The 22,220-nt window shown below is 46.1% G+C and overlaps 1 protein-coding gene across 1 annotated transcript in view; it reads right to left on the minus strand.

The window, feature by feature from the left end:
* LOC115082189 (zinc transporter ZIP4-like) overlaps positions 1–22,220 on the minus strand; it is a gene marked incomplete at its 3' end in the record, with an annotated part of 70,042 nt that overhangs the window by 26,462 nt on the left and 21,360 nt on the right. The window contains exon 4 of the mRNA XM_029586440.1: positions 12,954–13,100. Within this exon, the coding sequence (XP_029442300.1) occupies positions 12,954–13,100 (147 nt within the window). The remainder of the gene's footprint in view (positions 1–12,953; positions 13,101–22,220) is intronic.

Below are 22,220 nucleotides of genomic sequence, written 5' to 3' on the forward strand. Positions count from 1 at the left end.
GAAATCGTCACCCAGGAGGCAGATGTGAGCTGGATGATTGCATCTCCTCATCTTACAATGCTGAATTGTTTCTGTGTTTTGTAGAAATCGTCACCCAGGAGGCAGATGTGAGCTGGGTGATTGCATCTCCTCATCCTTACACTGCTGAATTGTTTCTGGGTTTTGTAGAAATCGTCACCCAGGAGGCAGATGTGAGCTGGGTGATTGCATCTCCTCATCCTTACACTGCTGAATTGTTCTTGGGTTTTGTAGAAATCGTCACCCAGGAGGCAGATGTGAGCTGGGTGATTGCATCTCCTCATCCTTACAATGCTGAATTGTTTCTGGGTTTTGTAGAAATCGTCACCCAGGAGGCAGATGTGAGCTGGGTGATTGCATCTCATCATCCTTACACTGCTGAATTGTTTCTGGGTTTTGTAGAAATCGTCACCCAGGAGGCAGATGTGAGCTGGGGTGATTGCAATCTCATCATCCTTACAATGCTGAATTGTTTCTGGGTTTTGTAGAAATCGTCACCCAGGAGGCAGATGTGAGCTGGGTGATTGCATCTCCTCATCCTTACACTGCTGAATTGTTTCTGGGTTCTTTTGTAGAAATCGTCACCCAGGAGGCAGATGTGAGCTGGGTGATTGCATCTCCTCATCCTTGCAATGCTGAATTGTTTTCTGGGTTTTGTAGAAATCCTCACCCAGGAGGCAGATGTGAGCTGGATGATTGCATCTCATCATCCTTACACTGCTGAATTGTTTCTGGGTTTTGTAGAAATCGTCACCCAGGAGGCAGATGTGAGCTGGGTGATTGCATTTTATCATCCTTACACTGCTGAATTGTTTCTGGGTTTTATAGAAATCGTCACCCAGGAGGCAGATGTGAGCTGGGTGATTGCATCTCCTCATCCTTACAATGCTGAATTGTTTCTGGGTTTTGTAGAAATCCTCACCCAGGAGGCAGATGTGAGCTGGGTGATTGCATCTCCTCATCCTTACACTGCTGAATTGTATCCGGGTTTTGTAGAAATCGACACCCAGGAGGCAGATGTGAGCATCTCATCATCCTTACAATGCTGAATTGTTTCTGGGTTTTGTAGAAATCGTCACCCAGGAGGCAGATGTGAGCTGGGTGATTGCATCTCCTCATCCTTACCCTGCTGAATTGTTTCTGGGTTTTGTAGAAATCCTCACCCAGGAGGCAGATGTGAGCCGGGTGATTGCATCTCCTCATCCTTACACTGCTGAATTGTTTCTGGGTTTTGTAGAAATCGACACCCAGGAGGCAGATGTGAGCTGGATGATTGTATCTCATCATCCTTTCAATGCTGAATTGTTTCTGGATTTTGTAGAAATCGTCACCCAGGAGGCAGATGTGAGCTGGGTGATTGCATCTCATCATCCTTACAATGCTGAATTGTTTCTGGGTTTTGTAGAAATCGTCACCCAGGAGGCAGATGTGAGCTGGGTGATTGCATCTCCTCATCCTTACACTGCTGAATTGTTTCTGGGTTCTTTTGTAGAAATCGTCACCCAGGAGGCAGATGTGAGCTGGGTGATTGCATCTCCTCATCCTTTCAATGCTGAATTGTTTCTGGGTTTTGTAGAAATCCTCACCCAGGAGGCAGATGTGAGCTGGATGATTGCATCTCATCATCCTTACACTGCTGAATTGTTTCTGGGTTTTGTAGAAATCGTCACCCAGGAGGCAGATGTGAGCTGGGTGATTGCATTTTATCATCCTTACACTGCTGAATTGTTTCTGGGTTTTATAGAAATCGTCACCCAGGAGGCAGATGTGAGCTGCGTGATTGCATCTCCTCATCCTTTCAATGCTGAATTGTTTCTGGGTTTTGTAGAAATCCTCACCCAGGAGGCAGATGTGAGCTGGGTGATTGCATCTCCTCATCCTTACACTGCTGAATTGTATCCGGGTTTTGTAGAAATCGACACCCAGGAGGCAGATGTGAGCATCTCATCATCCTTACAATGCTGAATTGTTTCTGGGTTTTGTAGAAATCGTCACCCAGGAGGCAGATGTGAGCTGGGTGATTGCATCTCCTCATCCTTACCCTGCTGAATTGTTTCTGGGTTTTGTAGAAATCCTCACCCAGGAGGCAGATGTGAGCCGGGTGATTGCATCTCCTCATCCTTACACTGCTGAATTGTTTCTGGGTTTTGTAGAAATCGACACCCAGGAGGCAGATGTGAGCTGGATGATTGTATCTCATCATCCTTTCAATGCTGAATTGTTTCTGGATTTTTGTAGAATATTTTCTCATTTTCTTCCCTGAATCTCCGTATTCTCAACACTGGATTTAATTACCCAAGTAACTCCACTTAGGCTTCTTTATTATTATTTCAGCTTTTGATAGGGGTAAGTAAATCGTGTTGTATCATTTTGAGGGTCGCTTTTCATTTTTGTTGATATTTGCCCATTTGTTTTCATTATTCACGTCTCAGAAATCATGCACGTTATTTGTAAAAAAGTTGCACACAGTTTCCAAACAGTGTGCGCTAAAACAAGAAACAGCATACACGTTTTTTCAAACGACTGAACATCCGTAATTCATAGCAATTTCAGTGTAAATGTTAATGCGTGCATGTGGTGCTACGGCCAGAAGATGGCGCACTAACCTCAGACATGGGATTACAATGTGGACTCTTCCGGCTGGGAAAAGGATCAGCAGAGGGCATGGTTGCTACAGTAAGCAGGGTGGAGTAGCAGGGTAGTAGCCCTTTCCCTAGGGGTACGCCTTATTTTGGGGATATAAAAGGTGGTGTTTGTCATGAGGATGGGGCTGGTCCCTGAGGAAGGAGCCTATGGAAGAGGAAGTGCCTGGAGGGGTCTGAGCTATAGACAAGGGACCAGCTGCTGCTTTCTGTGGTGCCACAGGCGCTGGGAGGAGGTAGGGACATCAGTAAGCTCCTGGAGACGAGAACCAGAAAGAAGTAGTGTGAAGAGGCCTGGGGGCTGAGGAGAGGAGGGAGGTGAGAAGTGGAGTTTTGGAGTAAGGGAGTGGAGCAGGACCTACGGGAGAGGGATGCCTGTGAGCAACTCCAGTGCACGGCAGGGAACTGCATCTCTCTACTGAAGGGGCTGAATAGCCAGGGAGCGGTGGAGAGGGGAGGGAGAAGATGCATTTAAATGATGGAGATGATGGGAGGCGGTGGAGAGGGGAGGGAGAAGATGCATTTACATGATGGAGAGGGGAGGCGGTGGAGAGGGGAGGGAGAAGATGCATTTAAATGATGGAGATGATGGGAGGCGGTGGAGAGGGGAGGGAGAAGATGCATTTACATGATGGAGATGATGGGAGGCGGTGGAGAGGCGGTGGAGAGGGGAGGGAGAAGATGCATTTACATGATGGAGATGATGGGAGGCGGTGGAGAGGGGAGGGAGAAAATGCATTGATATGATGGAGATGGTGGGAGGCGGTGGAGAGGGGAGGGAGAAGATGCATTTATATGATGGAGATGGTGGGAGGCGGTGGAGAGGGAAGGGAGAAGATGCATTTATATTTATTTATTTTATTTATTTAACATTTTTATATGCCGACCTTCATGAAAAGATTCATATTAAATCGGTTTACATGGAACTTAGGGACTAACTAAATAACCATATAACAAGAAGGCAAAAACAAGTTACATATAACAAGGGTATCGAACTTGGGGGGCTAGAGTAGCCGGGAAGTAGAAGGACAGCAAAACCTTGAGGGTAAATATAAATGTATGTAATGAGAATGGTCCGAGAGATTAGTTAGTGGGGTGGATCCTGGTTGGGATGTGTGTTGACATTTTAGAGATTGGAGGAAAAGCCAGGTCTTAAGTTTTCTTCGGAAGGTTAGAAGGCAGGGTTCCAGTCTTAGGTCAGTCGGCAGATTGTTCCAAATGACGGGGCCCGCTGTGGAGAATGCACGATCTTTGGTGGATGTTAGGCACGCGTATTTGGTTGGAGGGACTTGTAGGGTTCATTTGTATGCTTCTCTGATGGGTCTTGCGGATGCGTAAAGTTTGAATGGGATCTGAAGGTCTAGTGGTAGCTGATTGTGGATGGTTTTGTGGATTATGATGAGTGCCTTGTGTAAGATTCTGTATTTTATTGGCAGCCAGTTTAAGTTTAGGAGTATGGGAGTGATGTGAGCTCCCCGGTTAGTGTTGGTTAAGATTCTAGCTGCTGCGTTCTGGAGCATCTGTAGTGGTTTGGTGGCGGAGATGGGTAGTCCCATTTATATGATGGAGATGGTGGGAGGCGGTGCAGAGGGAAGGGAGAAGATGCATTTATATGATGGAGAGGGGAGGGAGAAGATGCATTTACATGATGGAGAGGGGAGGGAGAAGATGCATTTACATGATGGAGATGGTGGGAGGCGGTGGAGAGGGAAGGGAGAAGATGCATTTATATGATGGAGAGGGGAGGGAGAAGATGCATTTATATGATGGAGATGTGGGAGGCGGTGGAGAGGGGAGGGAGAAGATGCATTTATATGATGGAGAGGGGAGGGAGAAGATGCATTTATATGATGGAGATGTGGGAGGCGGTGGAGAGGGGAGGGAGAAGATGCATTTATATGATGGAGAGGGGAGGGAGAAGATGCATTTATATGATGGAGATGTGGGAGGTGGTGGAGAGGGGAGGGAGAAGATGCATTTATATGATGGAGAGGGGAGGGAGAAGATGCATTTATATGATGGAGAGGGGAGGGAGAAGATGCATTTATATGATGGAGATGTGGGAGGCGGGTGGAGAGGGGAGGGAGAAGATGCATTTATATGATGGGGAGGGAGAAGATGCATTTACATGATGGAGATGGTGGGAGGCGGTGGAGAGGGAAGGGAGAAGATGCATTTATATGATGGAGAGGGGAGGGAGAAGATGCATTTATATGATGGAGATGTGGGAGGCGGTGGAGAGGGGAGGGAGAAGATGCATTTACATGATGGAGAGGGGAGGGAGAAGATGCATTTATATGATGGAGAGGGGAGGGAGAAGATGTATGTATATGATGGAGATGTGGGAGGCGGTGGAGAGGGGAGGGAGAAGATGCATTTAAATGATGGAGAGGGGAGGGAGAAGATGCATTTAAATGATGGAGAGGGGAGGGAGAAGATGCATTTACATGATGGAGAGGGGAGGGAGAAGATGCATTTAAATGATGGAGAGGGGAGGGAGAAGATGCATTTATATGATGGAGAGGGGAGGGAGAAGATGCATTTACATGATGGAGAGGGGAGGGAGAAGATGCATTTATATGATGGAGATGTGGGAGGCGGTGGAGAGGGGAGGGAGAAGATGCATTTATATGATGGAGAGGGGAGGGAGAAGATGCATTTACATGATGGAGAGGGGAGGGAGAAGATGCATTTACATGATGGAGAGGGGAGGGAGATGATGCATTTATATGATGGAGATGTGGGAGGCGGTGGAGAGGGGAGGGAGAAGATGCATTGATATGATGGAGAGGGGAGGGAGAAGATGCATTTAAATGATGGAGAGGGGAGGGAGAAGATGCATTTATATGATGGAGAGGGGAGGGAGAAGATGCATTTATATGATGGAGATGTGGGAGGCGGTGGAGAGGGGAGGGAGAAGATGCATTTATATGATGGAGAGGGGAGGGAGAAGATGCATTTAAATGATGGAGAGGGGAGGGAGAAGATGCATTTATATGATGGAGAGGGGAGGGAGAAGATGCATTTACATGATGGAGAGGGGAGGGAGAAGATGCATTTATATGATGGAGATGTGGGAGGCGGTGGAGAGGGGAGGGAGAAGATGCATTTATATGATGGAGAGGGGAGGGAGAAGATGCATTTATATGATGGAGAGGGGAGGGAGAAGATGCATTTAAATGATGGAGAGGGGAGGGAGAAGATGCATTTATATGATGGAGAGGGGAGGGAGAAGATGCATTTATATGATGGAGAGGGGAGGGAGAAGATGCATTTATATGATGGAGATGTGGGAGGTGGTGGAGAGGGGAGGGAGAAGATGCATTTATATGATGGAGAGGGGAGGGAGAAGATGCATTTACATGATGGAGAGGGGAGGGAGAAGATGCATTTACATGATGGAGATGGTGGGAGGCGGTGGAGAGGGAAGGGAGAAGATGCATTTATATGATGGAGAGGGGAGGGAGAAGATGCATTTATATGATGGAGATTTGGGAGGCGGTGGAGAGGGGAGGGAGAAGATGCATTTATATGATGGAGAGGGGAGGGAGAAGATGCATTTATATGATGGAGATGTGGGAGGCGGTGGAGAGGGGAGGGAGAAGATGCATTTATATGATGGAGAGGGGAGGGAGAAGATGCATTTATATGATGGAGATGTGGGTGGCGGTGGAGAGGGGAGGGAGAAGATGCATTTATATGATGGAGAGGGGAGGGAGAAGATGCATTTAAATGATGGAGAGGGGAGGGAGAAGATGCATTTAAATGATGGAGAGGGGAGGGAGAAGATGCATTTATATGATGGAGAGGGGAGGGAGAAGATGCATTTATATGATGGAGAGGGGAGGGAGAAGATGCATTTATATGATGGAGATGTGGGAGGTGGTGGAGAGGGGAGGGAGAAGATGCATTTATATGATGGAGAGGGGAGGGAGAAGATGCATTTATATGATGGAGAGGGGAGGGAGAAGATGCATTTATATGATGGAGATGTGGGAGGTGGTGGAGAGGGGAGGGAGAAGATGCATTTATATGATGGAGAGGGGAGGGAGAAGATGCATTTATATGATGGAGATGTGGGAGGCGGTGGAGAGGGGAGGGAGAAGATGCATTTATATGATGGAGAGGGGAGGGAGAAGATGCATTTACATGATGGAGATGGTGGGAGGCGGTGGAGAGGGAAGGGAGAAGATGCATTTATATGATGGAGAGGGGAGGGAGAAGATGCATTTATATGATGGAGATGTGGGAGGCGGTGGAGAGGGGAGGGAGAAGATGCATTTATATGATGGAGAGGGGAGGGAGAAGATGCATTTATATGATGGAGATGTGGGAGGCGGTGGAGAGGGGAGGGAGAAGATGCATTTATATGATGGAGAGGGGAGGGAGAAGATGCATTTATATGATGGAGATGTGGGTGGCGGTGGAGAGGGGAGGGAGAAGATGCATTTATATGATGGAGAGGGGAGGGAGAAGATGCATTTACATGATGGAGAGGGGAGGGAGAAGATGCATTTATATGATGGAGAGGGGAGGGAGAAGATGTATGTATATGATGGAGATGTGGGAGGCGGTGGAGAGGGGAGGGAGAAGATGCATTTAAATGATGGAGAGGGGAGGGAGAAGATGCATTTAAATGATGGAGAGGGGAGGGAGAAGATGCATTTACATGATGGAGAGGGGAGGGAGAAGATGCATTTAAATGATGGAGAGGGGAGGGAGAAGATGCATTTATATGATGGAGAGGGGAGGGAGAAGATGCATTTACATGATGGAGAGGGGAGGGAGAAGATGCATTTATATGATGGAGATGTGGGAGGCGGTGGAGAGGGGAGGGAGAAGATGCATTTATATGATGGAGAGGGGAGGGAGAAGATGCATTTAAATGATGGAGAGGGGAGGGAGAAGATGCATTTATATGATGGAGAGGGGAGGGAGAAGATGCATTTACATGATGGAGAGGGGAGGGAGAAGATGCATTTACATGATGGAGAGGGGAGGGAGATGATGCATTTATATGATGGAGATGTGGGAGGCGGTGGAGAGGGGAGGGAGAAGATGCATTTATATGATGGAGAGGGGAGGGAGAAGATGCATTTAAATGATGGAGAGGGGAGGGAGAAGATGCATTTATATGATGGAGAGGGGAGGGAGAAGATGCATTTATATGATGGAGATGTGGGAGGCGGTGGAGAGGGGAGGGAGAAGATGCATTTATATGATGGAGAGGGGAGGGAGAAGATGCATTTAAATGATGGAGAGGGGAGGGAGAAGATGCATTTATATGATGGAGAGGGGAGGGAGAAGATGCATTTACATGATGGAGAGGGGAGGGAGAAGATGCATTTATATGATGGAGATGTGGGAGGCGGTGGAGAGGGGAGGGAGAAGATGCATTTATATGATGGAGAGGGGAGGGAGAAGATGCATTTAAATGATGGAGAGGGGAGGGAGAAGATGCATTTATATGATGGAGATGTGGGAGGCGGTGGAGAGGGGAGGGAGAAGATGCATTTATATGATGGAGAGGGGAGGGAGAAGATGCATTTAAATGATGGAGAGGGGAGGGAGAAGATGCATTTATATGATGGAGATGTGGGAGGCGGTGGAGAGGGGAGGGAGAAGATGCATTTATATGATGGAGAGGGGAGGGAGAAGATGCATTTACATGATGGAGAGGGGAGGGAGATGATGCATTTATATGATGGAGATGTGGGAGGCGGTGGAGAGGGGAGGGAGAAGATGCATTTATATGATGGAGAGGGGAGGGAGAAGATGCATTTAAATGATGGAGAGGGGAGGGAGAAGATGCATTTATATGATGGAGAGGGGAGGGAGAAGATGCATTTAAATGATGGAGAGGTTAGGGAGAAGATGCATTTATATGATGGAGAGGGGAGGGAGAAGATGCATTTACATGATGGAGAGGGGAGGGAGAAGATGCATTTATATGATGGAGATGTGGGAGGCGGTGGAGAGGGGAGGGAGAAGATGCATTTAAATGATGGAGAGGGGAGGGAGAAGATGCATTTATATGATGGAGATGGTGGGAGGCAGTGGAGAGGGGAGGGAGAAGATGCATTTATATGATGGAGAGGGGAGGGAGAAGATGCATTTACATGATGGAGAGGGGAGGGAGAAGATGCATTTATATGATGGAGATGTGGGAGGCGGTGGAGAGGGGAGGGAGAAGATGCATTTATATGATGGAGAGGGGAGGGAGAAGATGCATTTAAATGATGGAGAGGGGAGGGAGAAGATGCATTTAAATGATGGAGAGGGGAAGGAGAAGATGCATTTATATGATGGAGATGGTGGGAGGCGGTGGAGAGGGGAGGGAGAAGATGCATTTACATGATGGAGATGGTGGGAGGCGGTGGAGAGGGGAGGGAGAAGATGCATTTAAATGATATCTGCTTTTAGTTTTGCCCATTGCTCGTCTTCCCCTAGATTTTCCCATCCAGCTAATGACTCCTTGAGGTACTCCCCCCCCCCCCCCCACACTTTTGAAGAAAGAAAAATGAGATTTCCTGAAGTCTTTGACCATCGCCTTTGAAAGAACCTTCATCTCCTGCTCTCTAATAAATTCAGCAAGATCTCCCCTTAAGTGGGAATCTGCCTCGAGCCAGGTGTGCAGGGAGTGCCACGGTTTGCACTGGCCCAGTGATGATGAACACAAAAAAAGCTTGAGTTGCAAGCTGAAGAGCACTGGAATTAATTTCCCATCTCCCAGTGCATGGACGGACAGAAGATGACAACATTATTTGCCCCAAGCATTATGATAACCCATAAAACTTTTACTGCTAGCAACGTTTTTACTGTGTGTCACGTCATGTGTTGTGAAGAAAATGAGCAGGTCGTTTGCACTCAATTGGCCTGTGCTTTTGTTTGAAGTACATGCACATGTTCATTGCAACAGAGCAGTGAGAGGGAGAACACCCGGGGCCAACCTCTCAGGAAGTTAGGGCCTGCAGGCTTTATTTGTATGGCGAGGGTATGAATTGGTTCAGAAGATAACATTGGTTAAAGAGATCTGATTCTGCAAGTGCCCTCTCAATGGAGCTGTGTGTCAAGTTTGCACGATAAAGCAAGATTGGACCTCATCAGGAGTCTCCAGAGTGGGCACCTCTGGCACAGTGTTGAGCTGGTTCAGTTTCTATATATCTGGTCGTATGCAATGGGTCACCACTGGTGATTCTTCTTCAGATTGGTTCAGTCTTGCTTCTGGCATTCCTCAAGGTCCTGCACTATACGCTTTCTAATATTTATCCTCTCTATACTAGCTACTTTCCACATTAGGAGTATATTACAAGATTTATGCTGATGATATTCAGTTTTTCAGTCCCAAATTGTCCTCATGGTCTGCAACAAATAATCTTCTGACTATGGTTTTTCCACCATCAGAGCTTGGCTAGGCCATCATTGCCTTATCATTTGCCTTCTGGTCATCTATGCCCCATCGAATTTCAGCTTTAAAAACCATAAAATAGTCTCAACTTCAGTTCCTGACCGTGGGTTGTTCTCGACTCTAGTTTGTCCATGAAATTGGAGATTAAATCTCTGGTTAGGGCTTCCTTTATTGAACTGATTGCTTCGGAGATTAAAACCTTTGTGGCCGGCCCATGATTTCAGAAAGGCACTTCAGGCTCTTGCACTGTCTGGACCATTGCAATTCACTTTTTTCTGGGTTTATCGGTTAACGCTCTCAGGGCCTTGCAGACGGTGCAGAATTCCACGACAAGGGTTCGAGCTACCGCTCCCCTAGGGAGCACATCACCTCTGTTCTCAAATCAATGCACTGGCAAATAAAATGCAGAGTTGTTACTCTGGTGCGCAAGCTTCCTTGGATTCACTTCATTTTGCACAACTGCATTATTCCACGAACACTTCCGCTTGCTTGAACTCCCCTCTCTTCATCTGGCCCTCATGGACGAGGTGCATCTCCCTTTTGGAATGCACTACAAATCAATAATAAGATCTTTGGACTTGTGGTTTCCTTTTAAGAAGGCAGCTGAGAATTTTTTTCTCTCAGGCCTTTTGGCAGGGACTGAAACCTGAATTGTTTTCCACATGCTGGCATAGTTTATACTTGTTAAGTGTTCTCTTGTGTTTGCACTGTGAAACCCAACTCCCAAGGGAGATGGAGGTTAAAGAGCACGCTACCATTTAAGTGAACTGCAGCAGAGTAAAAAAAGAGGACAATGCAGCTCTGTAACATGAGCCGCCAGCCCAGGAAACTCAGAATGAGATTGGAAAGTTTGCCAGACCCCTTACTGTGAAGGTACTTAAATGACCATTGAATAGATGAGTCAGAGACTCAGGTAGGGGATTTGCATATCATGGCCCCCTGGCATACCTTTGATAATGTGCAGTAAAATATCACTTTAAATCAAAGGAAAACAACATTCTCAATTACAGAACTATGACTGGAAAAGTCCTACATTGAAGAATTCTGAATGAGAGAGGGATTTGTGAGAAAAATGTACTAAAAAATAGTCCTAGTAAGCAAACAGATTCTCGCCCTGACTAACAAGGGGAGACAGACCCTTGGGTACCCAGTTCTCAGACAACAGAAAAAAAAGCCAGGCAGGATGGAAGGGTGTACACGTATTCTCCTTCCATGTTCCTGCCTGGTCTTGGCCTTCTGGCTGAGAGCAGGTGACCCATCAGGCTGGGTAACAGTGAATGACTGGCCATGAGTTTAGCAAAGCTGAGAACCCAAGCCAAGGAAAACCCTCTTACCAAGGGAGAACTGAAGGACAACATATCTGGAGGTAGACCCCAGTGGCAGATTGGGAGGTAACCCTGGGTCCCCTTGAGCGAGGGGACCCCAGTGGCAGACCGAGTGGTCACCCAAGAGGGCGTGGACCCAGCAGCAGAGCAAGCAGTCCCCCAGGAAGGTGTGGAACTTAGCAGAAGATCGAGTGGTCCCACTGGAAGAAGGGGACCACAGATACAGGTCAAAAGGTGCAGTTGGGTTCCCCAGGGGGACATGGACCCCAGCATTATTCCAGGAGATGGAGTCTGGTCTCCCAGGAGGGTGTGGATACCAGTGAGAGACCAGGAAGCAGAGTCACATCTCCAGGAAGGCATAGTCTCCGGCGTTAGCATGGACCTTTCAGCAGAGAGGAAGTGGCACCAAGGAGATAGCAGTGGTTTAGATACAACAGACCCCCCAGGCCAACACTGGCCACCAATTCAGTTGCATCTTTTCACATGGGTGAGATTTGGGATAAAAGGGGGGGGGGATAATAATAACACTTGACTAAGCGGGAACTCAAGAGGTCCTTTCTATTCTATATGGTGGTATACTGTGGGTGGTAGATAGTTGTGTGGCTTGAGACTATTAACCACGAGTAGATACGAGTGCTGTTTGACATCCTATTAGCAATGTACATAGTCATTTAGAAATGTATATACTTATATAGTCTAATAAACCTGTATATATATCTGTACTTACTGCCAGCCTTGTTCACAGTCCCATTTGTTTTCCTGGGGTGAAGGAAGGGAAATCCCACCCACTAATACCCTTCTTCCCAGGTGGAGGCACCAGGCGCCAAGATCGTGAGGACCAATGGGGTCTGTCCTAGGAGGGCTCCCGCCAGGGCGGTTCCTGACATAGGAACACCCCGTGATGTAAGCGGTCAAGGGTGCATTACATATTGTATTGTTTTGGCTTATGTCCGATTTTATTGTGTTAAATTATGTAGGTAGCTACCCACGGTGATCTGCCTTGGACTTTGTAGGAAATGAGTAGGATATAAAACTTGTAAATGATCAATAACTGATGCTTCTTGCTGGTACAACAGAACTTCTGGGCCTGGTCTCCGTGCTCCAGTTCCAGTTTGGATAAAGTCAAGTCCACTTGAATGCATGGAAAAAAAATGTTAACAAATAAAAATACAAAAACTATATCAGGTGATTCCTTTTTACTGGACTAATGTTGTACGTTTCTTGACTGATTGATTGGCTTTCCAGAGGTTACGCTCTCTTCTTCAGCTGTAACCCAGCTCCCTTCCTGTGTCCTGCCCTGACCTGCTGTCCCTCTACTCTTGGGTACAACTCATGGCCTTCACCCTTGGCCTGTTTCTTGAGCTAGAATTTATCTTGCGGTTCCATCCCGCTCGACGTCCAGGTACCAGCTTCGCTTGTCTGCTAATAACCTGCAGGTAAAGCTTGGGCAGGGCTCTATGACCTCGGCCTTTTACGCACAAAATGGCTAGAGACGGACGGGTAGAAGGCAGGTCCACGCCTCCCGGGCTTCTGCTCGGCCCTGCAGCAGGGCTGTCTTACCTCTCCATCCTTGATCAAGAGAATACTGAAAAATTTCTCAAGCACAAAGAATGCGTAGAGTCCCCCCAAGACAGCCAGCAACTTCCAGGTGTTAGTTCTGTCTTCAGCAGGGTGGTCCCCATGGGCGTGAGAGTGTAAACCCAGAAACTGCAAAAAAGAAAAAAAGAGAGGTTTTTAATCTCCCTTCCGGTAGCGCAGGACACTGGCGGAGCTTTCTACCCTCCTAATGCTACAGGACACGGAGCGTCTAATGCCCCATCAAAGAAATGCAGGAAAAGCTCGAGTTTTCTAAACATATCTGGGGACTCTCCAGGTGGCTCTGTGAATCCTGCGTGAATGACGTGGCCGCCAGGGAGACTCCGGCAGGTTCTGGGGCTTATGGCTCCGTTGGGCAGTGCCCAGACCTCAGCCAGCAAAGACCCAGGCCCTCTCTTTCCTGTTCCAGCCTCTCCCCCCTTCTCCCCTCTCCAGCAGTCGACAGGGGAGAGAGAGAGGGTGAGGGTGAGGCTAAAGCCAAGAAGATGCCCTCACTTCCTGTACTTCAGGGGAAGAGGCTATGAGGCCGAGGCAGACCCAGCGGGCAAGGAAGAGCTGCTACCCTCTTTGCTTTAGCTGCTTCCTGGACAGGAGGGCAGGGGTTTCTCCTCTGCTCTGCTCCAGCCCCTTCTCTCCTTTCCCCCAGAGGATGCCGGTTGCCTGTAGGGACAGGAAGTGGAGGCCGAGGACTGGAGCAGAAAAAGCCCCTGCACAGCTCTGACGCCTGTGAGTGAGAGGACAGAGATGAAAAGGGGAGTGAATGCCCTGGGGGGAGCGTGCAAAGGGGAGGAATCTTGGGAGAAGCAAGAAGAGAGGGAATACCTGGGCAGGGAGATGGGAGGGGGTAAATGTTAGGCTTTAGATTCCCTGTGTTTTTGTGCATTTTAAAGTCATGGACTCTTGGAAGATAACTTTAAAAGTGCTGTGCATGTATTCATATATGCATTTATATGGAAGTGTGAAAATATTCTCCTGCATGATATAACCTGCACACACATGATATACGCAGGTTATAAAATGCACAAACATGCACCCTGCAACATGCATATATATAAAAATATTCTCCTGCATGATATAACCTGCACACACATGATATACGCAGGTTATAAAATGCACAAACATGCACCCTGCAACATGCATATATATAAAAATATTCTCCTGCATGATATAACCTGCACACACATGATATACGCAGGTTATAAAATGCACAAACATGCACCCTGCAACATGCATATATAAAAATATTCTCCTGCATTATATAACCTGCACACACATGATATACACAGGTTATAAAATGCACAAACATGCACCCTGCAACATGCATATATATAAAAATATTCTCCTGCATGATATAACCTGCACACACATGATATACGCAGGTTATAAAATGCACAAACATGCACCCTGCAACATGCATATATAAAAATATTCTCCTGCATTATATAACCTGCACACACATGATATACGCAGGTTATAAAATGCACAAACATGCACCCTGCAACATGCATATATATAAAAATATTCTCCTGCATTATATAACCTGCACACACATGATATACGCAGGTTATAAAATGCACAAACATGCACCCTGCAACATGCATATATATAAAAATATTCTCCTGCATTATATAACCTGCACACACATGATATACGCAGGTTATAAAATGCACAAAGATGCACCCTGCAACATGCATATATATAAAAATATTCTCCTGCATGATATAACCTGCACACACATGATATACGCAGGTTATAAAATGCACAAACATGCACCCTGCAACATGCATATATAAAAAAATGCACAAGTACATATTGCACTTATCCGGACAATTTTGCTGCTACTCAACCTGGTAAACTGGAATGTGTGCACCTGGCACAAAGAGCTCCTGACTCTCAGAGAACGCGTCCGATCTCCAGAGGCCAGCGTGGCAGACCTGGAGGAGCAGAGGCAGACAGAGTGGTATAGAGAGGAGACCATCTGGCTTTTTAGTACAGAGGTCCCAGCTCCAGGCTGGCATTCCCTAATCTGCCTTGGTGTTTGAGGAAGTGATGCTGTAGCTAGGATCTGCTCTGCAGGCAATCCCCCTCACTCTGAGGATGGCTCTCTGAGGACTTGTGTCCAGGAGGGAAGGATTAGGATAGATGATCATTAGCAAGGTAGGTAGTTGGGTGGCTGGTGGGCGTGAGGGTCAGTTGATAATTTGCCTGCCTCTTGCAAAGGGATAGACCTCGCGCATCTCCTAGATAAGAATTTAAACAGTACTGGGGAGGAGCCGGCTGTCATGATAGATGCGGGCACCAACGACATACAGCTCGATCCAGTAAAGTGTGCTCCGTCGGAGCGCACTGTCACCCTGCTCTGGACGCGTGTTTTCCCTTACCCCTTATTCAGTAAGGGGAGGAAAACACGCGGCCCGCCCGCGGCACCTAATAGCGCCCTCAACATGCAAATGCATGTTGATGGCCCTATTAGGTATTCCCTAGCGATCCAGTAAGTAAAATGTGCAGCCAAGCCGCACATTTTACTCTAAGAAATTAGCGCCGCCCAAAGGTCGGCGCTAATTTCTTCCGGCGCCAGGGAAGTGCACAGAAAAGCAGTAAAAACTGCTTTTCTGTGCACCCTCCGACTTAATATCATAGCGATATTAAGTCGGAGGTCCCCAAAAGTAAAAAAAAGTAAAAAAAAAAATAAAAAAAAATTTTGAATTCGGCCCGCGGCTGTCGGGCCGAAAACCGGACGCTCAATTTTGCCGGCGTCCGGTTTCCGAGCCCGTGGCTGTCAGCGGGCTCGAGAACCGACGCCGGCAAAATTGAGCGTCGGCTGTCAAACCCGCTGACAGCCGCCGCTCCAGGCCAAAAGGAGGCGCTAGGGACGCGCTAGTGTCCCTAGCGCCTCCTTTTCCCCGTTTGCACCGCGTCGCCTCATTTAAATACTGGATAGCGCGCACCGGCGAGGGGCCGGTGCGCGCGCCGGGAGAGCGGGCGTTCGTCCGCTCTCCCGCGGACTTTACTGGATCGAGCTGATAGGAAGGTTGTGGAGGGAGGTTCTGAAGCCCGTGGCTGTCAGCGGGCTCGAGAACCGACGCCGGCAAAATTGAGCGTCGGCTGTCAAACCCGCTGACAGCCGCCGCTCCAGGCCAAAAGGAGGCGCTAGGGACGCGCTAGTGTCCCTAGCGCCTCCTTTTCCCCGTTTGCACCGCGTCGCCTCATTTAAATACTGGATAGCGCGCACCGGCGAGGGGCCGGTGCGCGCGCCGGGAGAGCGGGCGTTCGTCCGCTCTCCCGCGGACTTTACTGGATCGAGCTGATAGGAAGGTTGTGGAGGGAGGTTCTGAAAGCCAAAGCTATGGCTATGAAGGAAAGAAACTGAAATCCAGAACCTGCAGGGTAGCGTCTCAGAAATATTCCCCATTGTGCATGAAGGACCCCAGAGGCAGGCAGAGCTCCAGAATGACCAATGTGTGGACGAGGCGATGGTGCAGGGAAGAGGGTGTTAGTTTAGTTAAGAAATGGACAACATTTTGGTGAAGGGAGCGCCTATTTGGAAAAGATGGGCTCCACCTTAACCAGGGTGGAACCAGACTGCTGGCGCTAACCTTTAAAAAGGGGAGAGAGCAGCTTTTAAACTAGAACATGGGGGAACCTAACTATTGTGCAGCAGCGCAATGTTTGGAGAGAGGATGATCAAAGGATACTAACGAAACAGGGGCGTTAGAGCATCCTGAAAGATTCCAATAAAGCCAAAGGTAACCCAGGTGTCTTTAAGTAAAGTGCAGACTGAATTAAAATTGTCCAAATTATCCTTACCAACTGCTAGAAAGTTTGTTTTTTGTTTCTATGTACAACCTATCGTCCACTTAGCCAAAATGGTGAGATGGACAGAGAAATGCTAAGAGAAATTAGGGAAGCTAACCAAATTGGTAGTGCGGTAATAATGGGAGACTTCAGTTACCCCAATATTGACTGGGTAAATGTATCATCGGGTCACGCTAGAGAGATAACGTTCCTGGATGGAATAAATGATAGCTTTATGGAGCAATTGGTTCAGGAACCGACGAGAGAGGGAGCAATTTTAGATCTAATTCTCAGTGGAGCACAGGACTTGGTGAGAGAGGTAACGGTGGTGGGGCCGCTTGGCAATAGTGATCATAATATGATCAAATTTGATTTAATGACTGGAAGAGGAACAGTGTGCAAATCCAAGGCTCTCGTGCTAAACTTTCAAAAGGGAAACTTTGATAAAATGAGAAAAATTGTTAGAAAAAAACTGAAAGGAGCAGCTACAAAAGTAAAAAATGTGCAAGAGGCGTGGTCATTGTTAAAAAATACCATTCTAGAAGCACAGTCCAGATGTATTCCACACATTAAGAAAGGTGGAAAGAAGGCAAAACGATTACCGGCATGGTTAAAAGGGGAGGTGAAAGAAGCTATTTTAGCCAAAAGATCTTCATTCAAAAATTGGAAGAAGGATCCAACAAAAGAAAATAGGATAAAGCATAAACATTGGCAAGTTAAATGTAAGACATTGATAAGACAGGCTAAGAGAGAATTTGAAAGGAAGTTGGCCATAGAGGGAAAAACATTTTAAAATATATCCAAAGCAGAAAGCCTATGATGGAGTTGGTTGGACTGTAAGATGATCAAAGAGTTAAAGGGGCACTTAAGGAAGATAAGCCCATCACAGAAAGATTAAATGAATTCTTTGTTTCAGTATTTACTGAAGAGGATTTTGGGGAGATACCCGTTCCAGAGAAGGTTATCATGGGTGATGATTCTGATCAACTGAACCAAATCAAAGTGAACCTGGAAGATGTGGTAGGCCAGATTGAAAAACTGAAGAGTAGTAAGTCACCTGGACCAGACGGTATACACTCTAGGGTTCTGAAAGAACTAAAAAATGAAATTTAAGATTATTTCAATTGTAACCTATCATTAAAATCATCTATCATACCTGAAGAGTGGAAGGTGGCCAATGTAACCCAGATTATTTAAAAAAGGATCCAGGGATGATCCGGGAAACTATAGATCGGTGAGCCTAACTTCAGTGCTGGGGAAAAATCATGGAAACTGTTATAAAGAATAAAATCACAAAACACTTAGCTAGACATGGTATGATGGGATACAGCCAGCATGGATTTACCCAAAGGGAAGACTTGACTCGCAAATCTCCTACAATTTTTTGAAGGGGTGAACCTTCAAAAGGTGAATCGGTACATGTAGTGTATTTGGATTTTTAGAAGGTGTTCCATAAAGTCCCTCATGCGAGGCTTCTAAGAAAACTAAAAAGTCATGGGATAGGAGGCGATGTCCTTTCGTGGATTACAAACTGGTTAAAAGACAGGAAACAGAGAGTAGGATTAAATGGTCAATTTTCTCAGTGGAAAAGGGTAAACAGTGGAGTGCCTCAGGGATCTGTACTTGGACCGGTGCTTTTCAATATATTTATAAATGATCTGGAAAGGAATATGACGAGTGAGGTAATCAAATTTGTAGATGACGCAAAATTATGTAGAGTAGTTAAATCTCAAATGGATTGTAATAAATTGCAGTAAGCCCTTGTGAGACTGGAAGATTGGGCATCCAAATGGCAGATGAAATTTAATGTGGACAAGTGCAAGGTGATGCATATAGGGAAAAATAACCCTTGCTGTAGTTACACAATGTTAGGTTCCAAATTAGGAGCTACCACCCAGGAAAAGGATCTGAGAATCATCATGGACAATACTCTGCTCAATGCATAGTGGCATTTGAAAAAAGAAAACAGAATGTTGGGAATTATTAGGAAGGGAATGGTGAATAAAACGGAAAATGTCATAATGCCTCTGTATCGCTCCATGGTGAGACCCCACCTTGAATACTGTGTACAGTTCTGGTTGCCGCATCTTAAAGGAAGTAGAAGGGCAACCAAAATGATAAAGGGGATGAAACAGCTCCCCTATGAGGAAAGGCTAAAGAGGTTAGGGCTGTTCAGTTATCAGAAGAGACGACTGAGGGGGGATATGATGGAGGTCTATGAAATCATGAGTGAAATGAGTTAGTATAGCTGTGTTTAAAAAAGGATTGGATAAGTTCTTGGAGGAGAAGTCCATTACCTGCTATTAAGTTCACTTAGAGAATAGCCACTGCCATTAGCAATGGTTACATGGAATAGACTTAGTTTTTGGGTACTTGCCAGGTTCTTATGGCCTGGATTGGCCACTGTTGGAAACAGGATGCTGGGCTTGATGGACCCTTGGTCTGACCCAGTATGGCATTTTCTTATGTTCTTAAGTAAATGTGAATTTGTTTTTTACTCTTACAAAAATTACAAAGAAAAGGGGATACTTCATGAAGTTAGTAATGGCACATATAAAACAAATCAGAGAAAAGTTTTTAACTCACTGCACAATTAAGCTCTAGAATTTGTTGTTGAAGGATGTGATAAAAGTTGTTAGTGTAGCTGGGTTTAAAAAAGATTTGCTTAAGCTCCTGGAAGAAAAGTCCATAAACCATTATTAAGGTGGACTTGGGGAAATCCATTTCTTATCCCTGGGATAAGCAGCTTGGAATCGCTCTATCACTTGGGATCCTGCCAGGTACTTGTGAGCTGGTTTGGCCACTGATGGAAACAGGATGCTGGGTTTGATGGACCCTTGGTCTGCTACTGAATGACATTCTTATGTTTTTAGATGAGGAGGGAATGCCTGGCTGGGGGTGCGAGAGGGGTAAATGTTGGGAAAATAAGGAAGGAGCAAACACCTGAAGATGGTATGAAAATGGGTAAATGCTGGAGAGGGGTGAAAATGGGGTTGAGGGGATGGAATATTATTCAACTGGGATCAAGCCTGTAGTGGTTGGAGAGTGCTGGGGTTATTCCTGGAGAAAGGGGAGGGTGCTATTCTCAGAAGGGAAGGGGAAAGTTATTGAGGTTGGTCTTGGGGAATGAAGGGGAGGGTTCAGATGTGTGGAAGGGGGAGAGTGCTGGGGTTATTTCTGGAGAAAGGGGAGCGTTATGGAGGTTGGTCTTGGGGAATGAAGGGGAGGGTTCAAATGTGTGGAAGGGGGAGAGTGCTGGGGTTATTCCTGGAGAAAAGGGAGGGTGCTATTCTGAGGGGGAAGGGGAGCGTTATGGAGGTTGTTCTTGGTGAATGAAGGGGAGGGTTCAGGTGTGTGGAAGGAGGAGAGTGCTGGGGTTATTCCTGGAGAAAAGGGAGGGTGCTATTCTGAGGGGGAAGGGGAGAGTAATGGAGGTTGATCTTGGGGAATGAAGGGGAGGGTTCAGATGTGTGGAAGGGGGAGAGTTCTGGGGTTAGATGGAGGGGAGAGGGTGGTAGAGAGGGAGAGGAGTTAAGGAAGGAGAGAAGAAGAGAGAATGTTTATGTATATCCATCTGCCCCGGCTGGTCCAATCCAGGCTCAGGGGGTCCAGAAATAAACAATTTGCAGGCACTTTTCTAATACCTCACGCACTGTGAACAACAGAAAACAGAGTTTTCTAACCCCTCACCCCCCAGACACCCCACAAAAACTTTAGGAAACAAATCTTTCTAAACCCAACTCCAGAGAACTGCAGGGAATAGGGAGCTATCAACCCCCTTTACCAAGACAGGAACTGAAGGACAAAGGGAGAACTTTCTAATTACCTTCTCATGAACTAGAGGTAACCGAGATTTCTAATCCCACGCCAGACCCCCAATCCCCGTAACTATAGAAGAGGCTAGAGCTTCATAGCTATGCAAGAGGGAAATTAGGATGTTATGAGTGACTGTTGTGCTGATGAGGAAGGGTTAGTGTGAGTGATTAGTGTGAGAAAGATGAGAGTGTTAGTAACTTTTGTGCTGATGAGGAAGGGTTAGTGTTAGTGATTAGTGTGAGGAAGATGAGAGTTTTAGTGACTGTTGTGCTGATCAGGAAGGGTTAGTGTTAGTGATTAGTGTGAGGAAGATGACAGTGTTAGTGACTGTTGTGCTGATGAGGAAGGGTTAGTGTTAGTGATTAGTGTGAGGAAGATGAGTGTTAGTGACTGTTGTGCTGATCAGGAAGGGTTAGTGTTAGTGATTAGTGTGAGGAAGATGAGTGTTAGTGAGTGTTGTGCTGATCAGGAAGGGTTAGTGTTAGTGATTAGTGTGAGGAAGATGAGAGTTAGTGACTGTTGTGCTGATCAGGAAGGGTTAATGTTAGTGATTAGTGTGAGGAAGATGAGTGTTAGTGACTGTTGTGCTGATCAGGAAGGGTTAGTGTTTATGATTAGTGTGAGGAAGATGACTGTGTCATTAGTGACAGTTGTGTTTAGTGTGAGGAAGATGACTGTGTTATTAGTGACAGTTGTGTTGATGAGGAATGGTTAGTGTGAGTGATTAGTGTGAGAAAGATGAGTGTTAGTAACTTTTGTGCTGATCAGGAAGGGTTAGTGTTAGTGATTAGTGTGAGGAAGATGAGTGTTAGTGACTGTTGTGTTGATGAGGAAGGGTTAGTGTTAGTGATCAGAGAGAATAGGATGAAGCTGCTATTAGTGAATGTTGTGATGCTAATGAAGGATTTTTATTAGAGATAAGTGTGAATAGAATAAGAGTATTAATAGTGACTATTGTGATGAGGATGATGAGTTAGTGTTAGTGATAAGTTTGAAAAGGATGAAGGTGTTGTTTGTGATTATTGTGGTGAAGAAGGATTGGTTTTAGTGATTAATGTGAGGAGGATGAGAGTATTAGTGACTGTTGTGATGATGATGAAGGTTTTGTGTTAGTGATTATTATGAAGAGGATGAGATTATTTGTTAATATTAACTGTTGTGGTGATCAGGAAGGGTTTGTGTTAGTGATTAAAGTGAGGAGGATGAGAGTGTTAGTGAATGTTTTGATGAGCAAGGATTAGGGTTAGTGTGATGAGGATGAGAATGTTAATAGTGACTTGTGATGATGATGAAGGGTTTCTGTTAGTGATTAGCATGAGGAGAATGAGATTATTAAGAGTGACTGTTGTGGTGATGATGAAGGGATAGGGTTACTGATGTGGGGAGGATGAGAATTTTATTAGTGACTGTTATGATGTTGAGGTAGGGTTTGTATTGGTGATCAGTGCAAGGAAGATGAGTGTTATTGCGGTGTAGATGAAGGATTCGTGTTAGCACTTAATGTGAAGAGTATGAGTGTGGTAATAGTAACTGTTATGTTGATGAGGAAAGGTTAGCCTTAGTGATTAATGTGAGGAGGATGAGTGTGGTAATGGTGATCCTTTATTTAGGAAGGATTAG

Source organism: Rhinatrema bivittatum, unplaced genomic scaffold, assembly GCF_901001135.1.
Source record: "Rhinatrema bivittatum unplaced genomic scaffold, aRhiBiv1.1, whole genome shotgun sequence".
In the NCBI taxonomy this organism is placed as follows: domain Eukaryota; kingdom Metazoa; phylum Chordata; class Amphibia; order Gymnophiona; family Rhinatrematidae; genus Rhinatrema; species Rhinatrema bivittatum.